The sequence below is a fragment of the Odontomachus brunneus genome, unplaced genomic scaffold (assembly GCF_010583005.1).
Source record: "Odontomachus brunneus isolate Ranch 3 - 2012 unplaced genomic scaffold, Obru_v1 Obru_scaffold_069, whole genome shotgun sequence".
NCBI classification, from domain to species: domain Eukaryota; kingdom Metazoa; phylum Arthropoda; class Insecta; order Hymenoptera; family Formicidae; genus Odontomachus; species Odontomachus brunneus.
Window position 1 is genome coordinate 473001 of NW_022639519.1, and position 14355 is coordinate 487355.

At 35.9% G+C, this 14355-nt stretch overlaps 1 protein-coding gene across 1 annotated transcript in view; it reads right to left on the minus strand.

Annotated features, from left to right (window-relative positions):
• Nucleotides 1-1788: 1788 nt before the first annotated feature.
• The window catches only part of LOC116846770 (EF-hand domain-containing protein D2 homolog), a 24525-nt gene continuing 11958 nt past the window's right edge, over nt 1789-14355 (minus strand). The window contains exons 2-4 of the mRNA XM_032821034.1: nt 7817-7964; nt 3234-3368; nt 1789-2155 (exon numbers count right to left, since the gene is read on the minus strand). Coding sequence (XP_032676925.1) covers nt 2021-2155; nt 3234-3368; nt 7817-7964 — 418 coding nt within the window. The 3' untranslated portion in view covers nt 1789-2020. The remainder of the gene's footprint in view (nt 2156-3233; nt 3369-7816; nt 7965-14355) is intronic.

The following is a 14355-nucleotide window of genomic DNA, read 5'->3' on the forward strand; positions in this document are numbered from 1 at the left end:
ATATATATATATATATATATATATATATATATATATATATATTCTATATATGTATATTTTTTGAAGGTTTAAGTATTTAATATTTAAAGACCAAAACAATAAAAATGTCCAGGGTTAAATACCAATGTTATTAGTGTCCAGAGATTGGCTTCACCTTAATAATGGTGACGAATTAGTCGCTGGACAAATATTCATGCGAGAAAAGCTTAAGCTATAAATAATTTTCTTATATTTTGTTCTTAAAGTTAAGCAAAAAGATGCCTACAACATACATTCGCATATATACAACCTACATATATATCTCTTATGCTATACACATGTATTACAAATATATGTTCAGTGTGTGCATCACTTAATGCGACAAAATAAATGTTAACATAATCGAAGAAAGATCATTGCATCTAAAATTAAGATACATGCGCCGGCAAAGTAAATCTCACGCTATTAGAAACGAAAGTGTTTAAAACCACTTACTGGAATAATGTGCAACATCGATTCTTATATTCTATTTACTTTTTGATCCACCGATTCTTAATCTTCCGTTCGACAAGGCTTAAGGAAGAAATTTCACCTACCAATGATTGTTTAACAACCACAACAAGGAATAGATCGATTCTTCGACGTTAACATTTTCAGATTTCATTGGAGTTTACGTCTCCGCAAAAGTCAACATTTATATATCTACGTTAAACAACAGTTTACATTACAGTTTATATTACTAATTAATTCTGAGTTTCAGATTTCGCTTATGATCGTGTTAGGTCCGTTGACAATTTCACTGTAATACCGTGACGATTACTACCAAAATTGCTGTTACAACAATCTAGTTTGCGCATTATCTGAATTGTACACAAATCTTCAGTGCATCATAAAATAAGAACATTGTGTCAAAATTTAAATTGACTCTTTATATACTCTCGGCATCGTGGAAGCCGTATCATTCACTGAATTGATAATTATTACACATTTTCGACTTGCAGATGTGACTAGCCGAAAATTTTCGGTAACTATCAATCTATTGAATGATACGGCTCCTGCAGTGACGAATCTATCGAACATTAACAGCTTTTCAAAAATTTCCAACTCTTCTATATAAAATTTACGGGTATTCACAATTATATGAACTGGAGACTCTACACAATAGCATGATCCTAACGTAATCGTCACGTAGCATGAAAAAATATAGAATTAAAATAAGGTGAAAGTATCAATATTTCTGGACATTTATAACACCAATACTAAACTCTGGACATTCTTATTGTTTTGGTCTTTTTAAGTACGAATATTTAAACTTTTAATATATATAGAATATAATTTACATATATATTGAATTATAGATATTCCATGTTGAAAGTTTAAATATATATTCGTATTTAAAAACCAAAACAATATAACGTAAAATATATGTATATATTTATAATGTATGTATATTATATAGAAATATATGTATATTATATATATGGAAATGTATATTATATGAAAGTTTAAATAATTGTATTTAAAGATCAAAACAATAGGAATGTTCAGATTAGGTATTGATGTTATTAACGTCGTAGGTATTGGTGCTTTTACCTTAGCCTTCCGAAAAAACTCGCTGTCTCGTTATTTATTTTTGTTTCTGTAAGTGTGAGACGTTAACGCGTTCGAGATATGATATTGCAAAAATTCCATTACTTTATAGTAAGGATTCAAGGATCGAAAGTGGAGCACGAGATTTCACCAAGTTTAGATCTCGATGCTAAAGTGCAAGAAATGGGAATTTCGTAATTATACCATGGTGTTTCGATCTGTGGTTCAGATGTTCGCCGAACAATTACCGTCGCGAGCGAGCCGCGATTTCACGTCGCTTCGCAACGTACTTAAATTCTTTATGGAGTCACGTTCGCCGGCGATGTCGATATCGCGACCGCTTGCTGCTTCAAGCATTGGGGGATATAAACCAAATGATCTGAACGGCGATTCTTCTTCGTTTCTAACGACGACTCGAAATGCTGGTTACTGCTGCGTGTTCCTCCATCGCTTAATTACCGAAGAGAGCAGCTTTCTGCCGGAATTGCTCCCGCCTTGCCGCCTTTTCCTCCTCCTCTCGTTTTCGCTCTTCTTGCTCCATGCGAATCTCGTCTTCAAATTTCGAAGCCTTTCGTAGCTGCTCGATCTGTAAGAAAAAGAAAGAAGAATGATAAAGAATTGGAGCGCGCACGAAACACAACTCGTTCGGGTTACGCTCCTGCGCGTACATTTTTTAGCTCGCGACACGCTGAAGTAACTTTCTAGGCTCCTGCCATGTGTCATTTGTGTTCATATGCATAGGAAATCACGTGCGTTGTACTCGCGATTTCCTATGCAATTGTGTATGACTCCGAAGGATTTGATAGGAATATTATATCACTTTTTTTCTGCGTCGTTGTGCAGCAATCTCGAACATTTTTTGCAATAATAGAATTAAACTTAAAAAGTGTAAATAATTAGATAATATTTGACAAATTTTCCGAATTCTTAAACAATTAAACAAGATTCTATGTAATTAACAGAAGACGAACAGACGAACACTCACACAAGAATGAAAAACGAGATACGGAGGAAATATTGTAGTTAACATTTCGTTAAAATTATATTTTTATATTATATAATATTTCTTTCAATAATATTTTTCGTAAAGATGGACTGTACTGAAACCAGCTGTACTATGTTAGTATAAATCATAGAAATAATATATTTTACGATCTACCTTGATACACGATATAAAAAAATATTTAGATCATTATAGTAATTTTATAATAAAAAACAAACACGCATAACATTAAAAAAAATATATATATACACACACTATATATACACACTATATAGTAACTTCGGTCATAATTCTGTATGATCTAAGATTTAATAAATCTTGTATTTTAAAAATATTGTAATAAAAGTTACAATGAACATTTTGTTAAATAATTCTTAAAACAATATTTCCTCCGTGTATCTTTATTATCGCGACCGAAAATATTCCTTTGGACATCCGGTTGCTTTGAAGCATGGTTGACATAATTAGAAGAACAATGAACTGAACAGAAACTTCCTACAATCGATTTTCTGTTTGGTCCCCAAAAAAAAGCTTATTTATACAAAACAAATTTTTTTCCGGGGACTCAAAATTAAGTTAAGATTATAGAAAAATTGTTTAAACGTAACAGGAAAGCTAAAAGAATGTTATCAACGACGATGACATTCAATGTGATATCTACCTTGGCCTCGAAGAAGTGTTTAGCACCAGTAACTCCAACCTCATCGACGTCAACCTCGGTGAGTCTGGCCAGCTGGCTCAATCCGGAATCCTGTTCTAACTCACCAGCGCGCGCTTTGCGATAGATCAGCAGAAACTGCAACAAGGCGTTACCATGTATTCAGCGACAATCAAAGTTATGGGTATACGGCGAACTTCGAAAGACCGACCAAGCTCGGAAGGGCGACTATTAAATCAAAAATGGAATTGTCGCGTGAAGGATCACGTCTCAAACGTTGCTGAATAGCGCCGCTATTCGCGAGAATCGAACAACTTTGTGCGCGAAATCTTTCGTGCGTTTCGTGCGAAACTTTTGTTCAACATTCGCGACTGGGGGAGATGTTGAAACTCATTTCAGCTCGTTATCTTCGCGTTTTCGGAAAACGCGAAGATATATTTATAATCGTTATTTGAGCAAAATTTCCCTCAAATGAGATATTCAGATTTTTATTCGAAGTTTCATCCGAGTTTTTCAGTTGAATTATAATGTATATGGTATTTATATATACATATATCTATAATCGCGATTCAACCGGAAAATTCTCTCATCTAACTTTAAAGTCAAATCTGAGTATCTCACTAGAGACGAGTTTCGGGTAACAACTATCAATACGGACCTTATCGCGTGATTTTTATCGCTGCTTAATTGAAGCGTGCAAGCGCACTTAGGGGGAACGATGGAATCATTCTCATTAAACGGTGAAAAGCTGTGACAAGTGCGATTCGCGGCCGAGAGGAGGGACAGCAATACGTGTCACGACGGTTTTACGGTAATTCATAACGGCCAGACGATGAGTAAGAGGAAGGTGAGTAAGCCGAGCACGCTGCTACTCGAGTATATCGCGCAATGAATCACGACGATCGACGCGAGCATGGCGAATCGCGTATGCTGGCCTTTGTCCGCGAAACGCGGAATGTCACGTGCGATTGTCCACGTTCTGCATTTTGCATGAACGCCGAGCCGATCGACGCGATTTTCCTACAGGAGTACCTTCTCGGCTTACGACCGTTGTATCGTGTTGCGCGGAGATTGCGTTAACAGCGAAAGTTTCTGGTGCCGTTTCGCATGCTCCGCATTCAGCGGGCGCCTTGCAAAATCGGTTAGGCACAATTGATTCCGCATGCAGGCGCCGTTATTGCGGTGTTGTTCTCGTTATACCGACGTACAGTGCGACAAATCAGCAATCCGAAGGATCGGAGACAATTCTCAATCTGATGCATCAATTTGATATTTTAGGCTTTCGCGGCGTCCATGCATATTAGGGTTGCGTTCCAAAACATCCTTTTTGAGGAAATTTTACTTTACGAGACTCTATAATTTATGTAACGTGAATTTAGGTATTGAGTAAAATTTTCCTCAAAAAGAACGTTTTGGAATGCAACCTAGATTTGGTTTCCGGGTTTAAGCCGAGTGGATTCTTCTTTGTTTGATTCCGACGTTTCGCGAACATTTCAGTGCGCTTCATCAAGGAGAAACGATCCGATGCCGAATTGCTGCTGAGCGATCTTCCTTTATATAGTAGTTGGCACAGGATGGTGGTGGAAAATTTGTTGTCTGTCATGTTTTGGAAATCGGGAGGACGGATTGCCAGATTGATGCATTAATTTTTAACTAGTATTTAATAGTTGCGCATAACAATAATTATATATATTTGGACTAAATAGTTATTTGTTACAATTCTTTAAACATAAGAACCATACGTTTTATAATTTTCAAATATTGTTATTATTATATAGTTCCTAGTAGTTTTATCATGACATTTTTTCCAGATCAAAATGTTACATAAATTTACTAACAAGTAAATATTACTTGTTTCAAGTATTTTATAAGTTTATATATTCATGAATCTATCAAAAGCTCGTGACAAGCAAATTTGCACAAAATACATTCTAAATCCTAGAAGATTTATTTTTACTTCAATCAGGAATATTAATTTAAAACAAAATTCGGTTTACTTGCTGCGTAGAATCGAATCAACTTTTTCTTCAATCAAGTTTTTCAGTTGAATTATGATGTATGTGATATCTATAAATGCGATTCAAATGAAAAACTTTTATCTAACTCTGGACTGAATCCAGGTTTTCTCATTTGAAACGAGCTCAGTTAACAGTAATGACTGTTAATAAAAAACCTTTTCCCTCGAATATTCTAAAGAGAATAAATTCTTTTTCAAAATACATGACAATAAGTTTTTAAAAAATTTATGGTAAGCGTATTTTGAGACTATTATCAAAGAAATATTCCTCATTGAAAATAACCATTGCTTAAAAAAAGGAAAGTAAACTGAGTAATCGTTTCTCTTAGCAGTACTATAATATATTTCTTTGCTCTTTTTCGCGCAGAATAGATATTTCGCAGCTACAGGATATTTAACATTGAAAATCGAGTCGTCGATTTTAATCTAAATTTTGCCGAGGGCCAGAACTCGATATTTTCCCACGGTGAATCCCGGTTTCGCGCGTGTCTCGTAGCGCTCGAGCAGTTTTTCGATAGTTTTTAAAATACATCATCGAATAAGTGACCGAAATAGAAGCACTCCAACGTACACTCTTCCTCACGCACACACCCACCCGCATGTGCCCCAGGAGAATAAACATGATCGTCGAAAGTGTATACTAGCTCGCACCAGGAGTACGTTAAACATTGCATGGGGTCTACTATTTTTACATGCAGTACACAAATGATCCTCCGAGTCTCACGGAAATTTCCCCGTTCGACACCCTGTACGAAATAAGTTTATAGGATGGCGCACGTCCTGAAAGTTTCCTGAAAGCGGGATTCCACGCAAGCTTAATGCGAAAGCACAAAAATCTGGAATATTTTCCCCCTTGTGCTCCAAGCGCGTGATCGCAAATTTAAGCGGAAACACTTGTCGGGAATGCTATTAACGTTAATTTTAGAGTTCCAGCGAAATTAGAATTCCTTTCCGGAGTCGCCCGTATTGCGCGCACGTGCGCGAGTTTCACGACGAATCGTTTCACGCAGAAAGCCGCACACGCGGTGAAATCTATTTCGGTTCGATACTTTTAGCGACCGCAAGTGCGGAGCTGCGAGACGCACTATCGTTGGTCAGGGTAGCCGCAGAGACCAATGTTTACACCGACCATTTGATACCGGTGCCCTAACCGAGCGCGGCACGTTTTCAAGCCAGCCTGCGGTGTAAAACGCATTTTCCTATTAAATTTACAACCCGACAAAATTGAATGTGAAATATGAGGTGCTTCACCACGCAAATTCCTCCGGACGTTGTACTGAGAGAACAAGTGGTTAATTTCATCAAAATTATAATCACTCTTGGCGTCAACTGCACTGAAAGAAAAAATATCTATAGAGCAAAACATATTTATGCAGTGGATACTAATGACATATTCACTTCAAATTCAAATTCTTTTATTTAAATCGTTAAATTTCGTTTAAATACAAAAACAGTTGCTTTCATGAAAAGCCACGGTTTTAGGAAATTATATGTATTTTTTCATTTTTTTCATGTTTTTTTCATTTTTTCATTATATGTATTTTTTCATTTTGGAAAAAATTGTTTCTCGATATAAAAATATATAGTAAGTATAAATATAAGAAAATATATTATTAATATCTATTGAATAAATATTTCTTATTTTTTAGACATTTTTCTCTCAGTGTACGCTTTCTTGTGATTTTAACAAATGATATTAGTAGCAATCCAGATAGATTTTCATGATTATCACGACATGAGACAATCTATGATGGAAACTGCACAATTACTTTAATTACATTTATGAAGTAAATGTATTGAATTAATTATAAAATTCACATTAATGTGAATAATAATTCACGGTAATGTGAAATTTTTATTGTATTAATGTAGCAACAAATTGACTAAAAGTTATACTTAGATTTTTATATTACATTTAACATGACATATTATTGTTTTTAGTAAATTTTTATAATTTTTTTTTGTATTTCTTTCGCATTTCTATTTTATCGTTTTATGCGATAAATATGATTGCAATTTGATCAGTTATAAGGGACTTAATGTTGCTAAATTTTATGATTTGACATACTTAAAGTTATGTGTGAAGTTCACGTACAGTCTATCAGTCTATTAGCAAATATGCGTGAAATTATTATCACTAATATTATAATAACATTTACTAAAAAAATAGTTCTCCTATATATAACTCTTGCACTTTGTTAGATTTTTAAATGAAAATAAAATGGAATAAAATTTTTTTATAAAAATAATTAAAAAGATTATAGTTATACACAAATTCCAAACACTTTTTTTCAGTGTGCGATTCTTATCAAATAACGTTAAATATAAGACATATTTATTTTTGCGAGGATAGAAGAATGATTGATTTTAATTTTTTAATTAGAGTACTAGATTCGAGCTAAATTCTCCCTACAACGGACAAGCTCTCTCAAGCTTTCCAATTCTTTCTTAAAACGGGCGAAATAACCACTATTGCGCCAGACGATTTATTTCTGTTCGTTCTTTTTCCGTTCGTTAATCCGGCGGAGATGTCGGCGGTCTTTCTCGGTGATAGTAAAAATATACCTACCTCACGGAAAGATATGCGGCCATCCCCGTCTTCGTCGACCTCCTGGATCATTGCTTTGAGCCCGAGATGCGTTTGCGGTGCGCCCAAGACCTCCATCATCCGTTTCAATTCGGCGAGATCGAGATAACCGTCGTGACCATCATCAAATCTGCAAACAACATTGACAGTCATTACGATCAGAGTATCGATAGAGACAATTTGTCACGCAGTCGTTAGTTCCGAGTGAAGACCGCGAGCACTTCTTCTCGTTACCAGAGAAGCGGCAATTATAACTTTCCTTGTGAAAGTTTGTAAGGTAAAAAAGAATTCGAACATCTGGAAGAAAAATGCGGACGAAAGAACGAACTTGGATTTCTCTCTAAAGAAACAATACTTCCTCTTACTCTTAATTTCCTTCAAGTGAATTTTATTTTGACAGTAATATATAAAAATTTAATCGATCTTTAGAAAATATATATTAAATACATTTTAATGTTAAAATAAAAGAATATATGTTACATTGAGAAGGATACCTGAACGTTTATTCGTTGGATATAAAGTTTATTTCTATAAAATAAAATTTATTTCTGTAAATAATCTTCTTTTATATCCCACAAATAAATTTATATATATTAATATAAATATTAATATATTTTAACACTGCATTTATCATATGCTGAGAAAATAATACTTGAAAATTTATTTGCAGGATATATATATATATATATATATATATATATATATACAGTTTATTCATATAAATAAAAACTTTATTTCACACAATAAATTTTCAAGTATATTTTTTCAATGTAGAGACGATCTAAAAATGTCAAGTCCGAACATTGTAAGGACAAGTATCGGAATATTCGGGCGTTAGAAATTGCTTAAAGATATTATCGGCCCGAGGGACGCGAAAGGACATTCGAATTAATACGATGAAATATAGTCCTTCCCGCTGACTGGCGAATCTTATCGCGACCTCCTTTCGTCGCTCGACGAAATAGCATCTTTCAGAGGTTGACCCGTCTATAAATCATCGCGATGACGCCGGTCGGTCAATAAGACGTCCGACTATAAACATGTCGCACACGTCGCTTCTAGTTAATCGCGATACCGCATGCAATCTAATAGCCGTATATTGGACGCGCCGTTGCGGAGGCAACGCAAGAAGAAAAATATTCGGGGCAGTGTCATTATTGGCGAACGAAGCTCGATTATCGCGCAGACGAATTATCCGTCGTGGAAATCGCAGGAGAGAAATCGCTTCCATCCACCTTGGTCGCCGCGGAAATAGCCGTTCGTTTCGCGAGAGAAGCCGAGAAGCACAGCGACGAGACGGAAAATGGCATAAGTTTTCGCGCGATCTTCTGTGGCTCGACAACTTCGCGAGGTAAACAACACGAGGCGCTTGTAGAAACGCGAATTGAAGTTGCTTGAGCTGTAAAATGAACATAAACAGCAAGGACGTTGGCAACAGCGGCCGCTGAAGTTAGAACGTAAATCAAATTAAATTTTGTCATGGTTTAATCCACGCGCGCGAGTAATTGCAAAGGAAAACAAGTCCCGCAATCGACGGTCCATGCACTGAAAGGAGTCTTGAACACTGAGGAAAAAGTGGTTGATTTAATGAGACTTTGCTTGAACGAATAAAATTTCTTTAAGCAAATATAATTGATTGAATGAATTGTATAGTTGCTGTGATGAGTTATCAATTGATTCAATGACTGCGAATTAGTCAGCAACTATACCCACGCAACTTATTGTTGCGTTAATGCATAATTTCTCCCAAAAACCCTATTATAGAACATTAGTGTCCTGGCTCTATCTCTTTGGTGCCAAACTTCCAATTTCTTTTGTTAAAACTACATTATATATTAAAACTATATTATATATTTGAAATAAAGTGCAAGTAAAAACGAAATTATATCTTTAAAAAACAAAATTGGTAGCGAAAAGATTAAACAAATTTTCGTGCTAAAGTTTTTTCTTGACAACAAAATCCTTTTTTCAATGTAGGAGGGGTTTCTACTCAGCTAATTACTCTCAGTTATTTCAACTGAGTTTTAATACAGTCGGATGTTCGAGCGAATGTTTTTGGTAACATAAATATTATTCCTCGTTAGAGAATTTTTCATCTGGTCACTATTCAATTACACGAACTGAAATTCTTTTTCCGTGTAACTATCATCCTGACTCGATGGTTAAACCTTCCCTCCAGTACGGAGACGTGAGAAAATCCAGTGAAGCTGGTGATTCGATTCAACGGCGCTCACGATATTTACGCTCACTTATGCAAAAAGGGTGAACGCTTATTTGATCCGGTCTTAATCAGAGAGGCCGATCGGATTTCCTTTGAGAGGTTGAGTGACCGCTCGATTAATTCGTACGTAACCAAAGTGCGTCGCGCGACGGCTTGTTGTCTCTTAACTCGGCCGTCATTAACATTCGCGACTTTCTTCGCGTTCGTTACGAGGCCGACGTCTCGCTTGACGGCCACGAAGGTGGAACATTTAATATTAACTAGAATGTTTCTGGTACACTCATAGAAAGCAGACGAGTCAGTTCGACGTTCGCAATTTTTGATCGCGCGACTTTTCGCGCGTCACTGCAATTTCAAACTTGACCGATTCGGCGCCAATTTTTTTCTCTTTTTTTGCATTTCTCGCAACTGCGACTATCGCGCGAGGGTCGCAAGCGTCGCGCCGTAAAAAACTTCGGTCGAGAGAATAATGCCGCGTTGTAACAAGGACGCAGCCGTTGGAATTTTATTACACGGCCGCGGCGTCTCCGTAAAGGGAAAATGCGGAAACGATTTTACCCTCTCGATGATGTTTTCTGTGTCATCATCAGGGTGACTGTTTGACATTAATTTCGCGCGCGCATTTTCTCCCTCTCTCCTTCTGTTTTTTTCTGTTGCTCGTACGAAACAGTGGGCGTACGTTAACGGACTAATGGTCGAGTAGATTGCCTGTTGCTAAAAACAACAAGCTGCGCAATTTTTATTCACGACTCGCGGAAACCACCACCTTCCTGTGTGTATTCCGCAAAGCACTCGGTCGACTGCATCGCCGTAGGACGAGATCGATTTAACATCGTAGCAGTCCATACACACGACGTATTAATAACATGTCGATGTGATTGATGTTATTAATCAGTTATTAAAGTATTCCAGCGTCGAGTTTGGAATCAATCAGCACGCGTATATACACAAAACACACATTCTACATTGAGAGAAGAATATATGAAAATTTATTTGCGGGATATCAAGTTTATTCGCAATATAAATTTTGTTTCACATAAATACACTTTATATCCTGTACAAATAAATTTTCAAGTGTTTTTCTCAGTAAATTTTTAAATATTTTTCATCAATATACTTTTTCGTCAACAAATTTGCAAGTATTTGTCTCAATACATTCTTTTTTTGTAAATTTTCAAGTCTTCTTTTCTCAATAAAATTCTCCTCAATAAGTTTTCAAATATTTTTTCTCAGTTAATATTTGAGTATTTTTTTCTCGGTATATCATTGACTCATTACTCAGAGAAAACTCCAAAGAGGAAAATAATCTTGCACGGAAAAATAATCTCGTCAGTGAAACTGAGTTTTCCGTCGTCTTATAAGAACAGAGACTAGATGAAAAACTCGTTAAGAAAGAATACTTGAAAATTTATTTACGGAATATAAAATTCATTTCTGTGGACAAACTTTATATACCGCAAATAAATTTTCAAGTTTTTTTCTTAATGTAAGAAAAATTTCTTTGGAAGGTTCCCAATTTGTTTTTCGTGTGCATATTTATTTACGACTAATCATTTCTAAAACAATCTATAAATTTCTAATCGTCCTAATAGTTGGAATAAATCTTAATTCGATAATAATATTATTAAAATTAATATTCAAGTTATTAAAACAATATACGATGTGTGTGTGTATTTGTTTCAATAATTCGAGTATTAATTTCAATAAATCACCATTCAAGAAAATTTCAAGAAAAAATAAAGAAAATTTATTTCTACCGTGGCCTTGTTAACTATTTCTATTGATTTAAGGATCCTTTTTCCGTATAGGAATGGTGGAAGGATTTACTCCTCTCGACGATGAATTTTTTCTCGCGCGAAACTTCCAAAGAAGTACGTCACCATTCTTCCTGTATATGGACGGGAAAAGAACAATGCGATCCCAAATGTGAAAGACTTTTATCTCGCGATAAAATCACACGTGATAGGAAACGCAGGAATTGCGGGACACGCTGTCGTCGTCGTTGTCGTCGTTCTCGTATCGACAGATCTGTACTTTTCAGTCGGTGGGAATGAAAACGGACCGGGAGGTGAAGGGGAAAACGTGGGATCGATCAGAGATATTTAAATTTACGAGACTTCCATCTCGCGGGATGTCAACCTCGCTTACTGCCAATCGTAACCGGAAACTCGTGAAATCGTGACTTTCCGCGTCCAAGACACGGTGAAGAATGTCGCGGCGCTTTCCACGCGATGTGTCGACGCGTTTATTCACTTCGTCGATCTTGCGAGGTTCATAGATAACATCGAGTCGGTTCGTTACTTTATCGCGCGAGCGTGAGGTGCCGCCGAGTAGAAGATGCACGTAGTAGAGCTTGATAAAATCTCGATCTTCTGATATATAACTCGAACGTTTGCACGTTTAATTACACGTGTAATAAATCGTCTCACGTTGTATCATTTTGAATGGAACGTTGGACTTACTTCACTGATTTACCTCTCTTTCTCTCTCTCCCTCTCTCTGTCCCTCTCTATTTCCCTCTCCAGTCTACGTGCCGTTACGTGTTGTTACGCAAGAATGATCAACGCGTATAAAGTAGGTTTCGAGAAAAATAAAGATGGAAATTTTATACGTGATTCAAAAAACATAGATAGCATAGAGATTCTTCGCAATTGTTCAAGAAGTCAAGCATTATCAATTTTCTTCTCTTTAAGAGTATTCGTTGACAAGCTTAATCCTTCGAAAATGGTTAAAAAAGATGCAATTATAAAAAAAAGGCGTAACTAGTAGAAAATAAAAACTTTTTAATTAATTTCAGACGCCTATAAGGATCTTTTTTGTTTTATATAGGCAGATGTTAAATTGGGGACAGATGGTTAAATTGGGTAATAGAAATTCGAAAATCAATTTTATGGATTGTATCATCCTTGTATAATTATGGTTATAAATTTAATTAGTTTCGGAAATAACGTCACAGATTGTAACTTTTAAAGAGCGAGCTAACCGACGGAATACTGTAACGGTGTTAGTAAGACCGAACTGTGATTTGCGTTATCGTACATTGGCGTTGCGGCAAATCAATAGCGAGCAATTATGTTATATTATATAACCGGTCTATATTACCGCGAACGTAATCATCACGGGTTAAAGAACATTTGTGCGATAAACCAGTCTTTTTATGCTTACCGCGATCAACGAGCTTTAATAAAAATCGCTGTAGTTTTTCTGATAACGATAGTAAAAGAAAAAGAACATAAAAAGAGAGAGAGAGAGAGTGGAGGGGGAAGTGAGAGGAAGAGAACAGCAAAGATCAAACTTTAAAGTATACCGTGCAGAATATCTTTTCCAAAACTTTAATCTCGCTTTTGTGTTTTGCGAAATGGATGGCCGTGTTTGTTATGTCGACATGACGTTCGTTATTATATCTGTGAAAATAATCCCCATTACGATCTCGGTAAGAGAACCGGCGAAAAATTCTGCCGGTATTTTCGTCCGAGGATCGTTAGAGTGCAAAAGAGTGCGCGACATTAAAGCAAATTACTTCCGCATTAGTTAACGACGTTACTATGAGGCAACGGAAATTGAAGCGATGTAGGCGGCCACGTATCTGGACGGTGAATCCTTCCAATCAGGAGGAATTGTAATTATCCCGCTTCGGAAAGTCAATGTTTGCTCCAAATCCTCGCTGTTAACAAAAATCTCTCACGTTCGTCAGCTCTGAGATAATATGCACGCGTTCCTAACGTTCGTATAATTTAATAATGATGCAATGAGATAATAACATTATCTCTTCGACATTATTTGTTATTCATTATCGCCCTTTTATTGCACTACTTTCGTCATATCGTCGACGTAAAAGACATTTATTAAGGTAAATTGTAGTCAAGAAATTTTCAATCTTCTTCTCGTGCAGTAAAAAAATAATATTTGAAGATTCATTTGTAGGATAAGTTTATTTCAAAAATAAACTTTATACCTCACAAATCAATTTTCAAGTATTTTCACTTTTTTAATCTTTCTCATGTTAACGTTTGTACCTCGAAGAAAAATGCTTGGAAATTCTTTTGTGGGATAAAAGTTTATTTCACACACAAAGAAATAAACTTTATATACTATAAATAAATTTTCAAATATTTTTTTTCTCAGTATATCACACAAGATGGCTGACAAACATGATGACAATTCTTGGCTAAACTTTCTCTCAACTTTTCTGCTTGTCCGTAAGCAATTATCAACAAGCAATACCTCCCCTCTCTCTTCGTCCTCTTTCCTGCTCTTTCTCTCTCTCTCTCTCTCTCTCTCTCTCTCTCTCTCTCTCTCA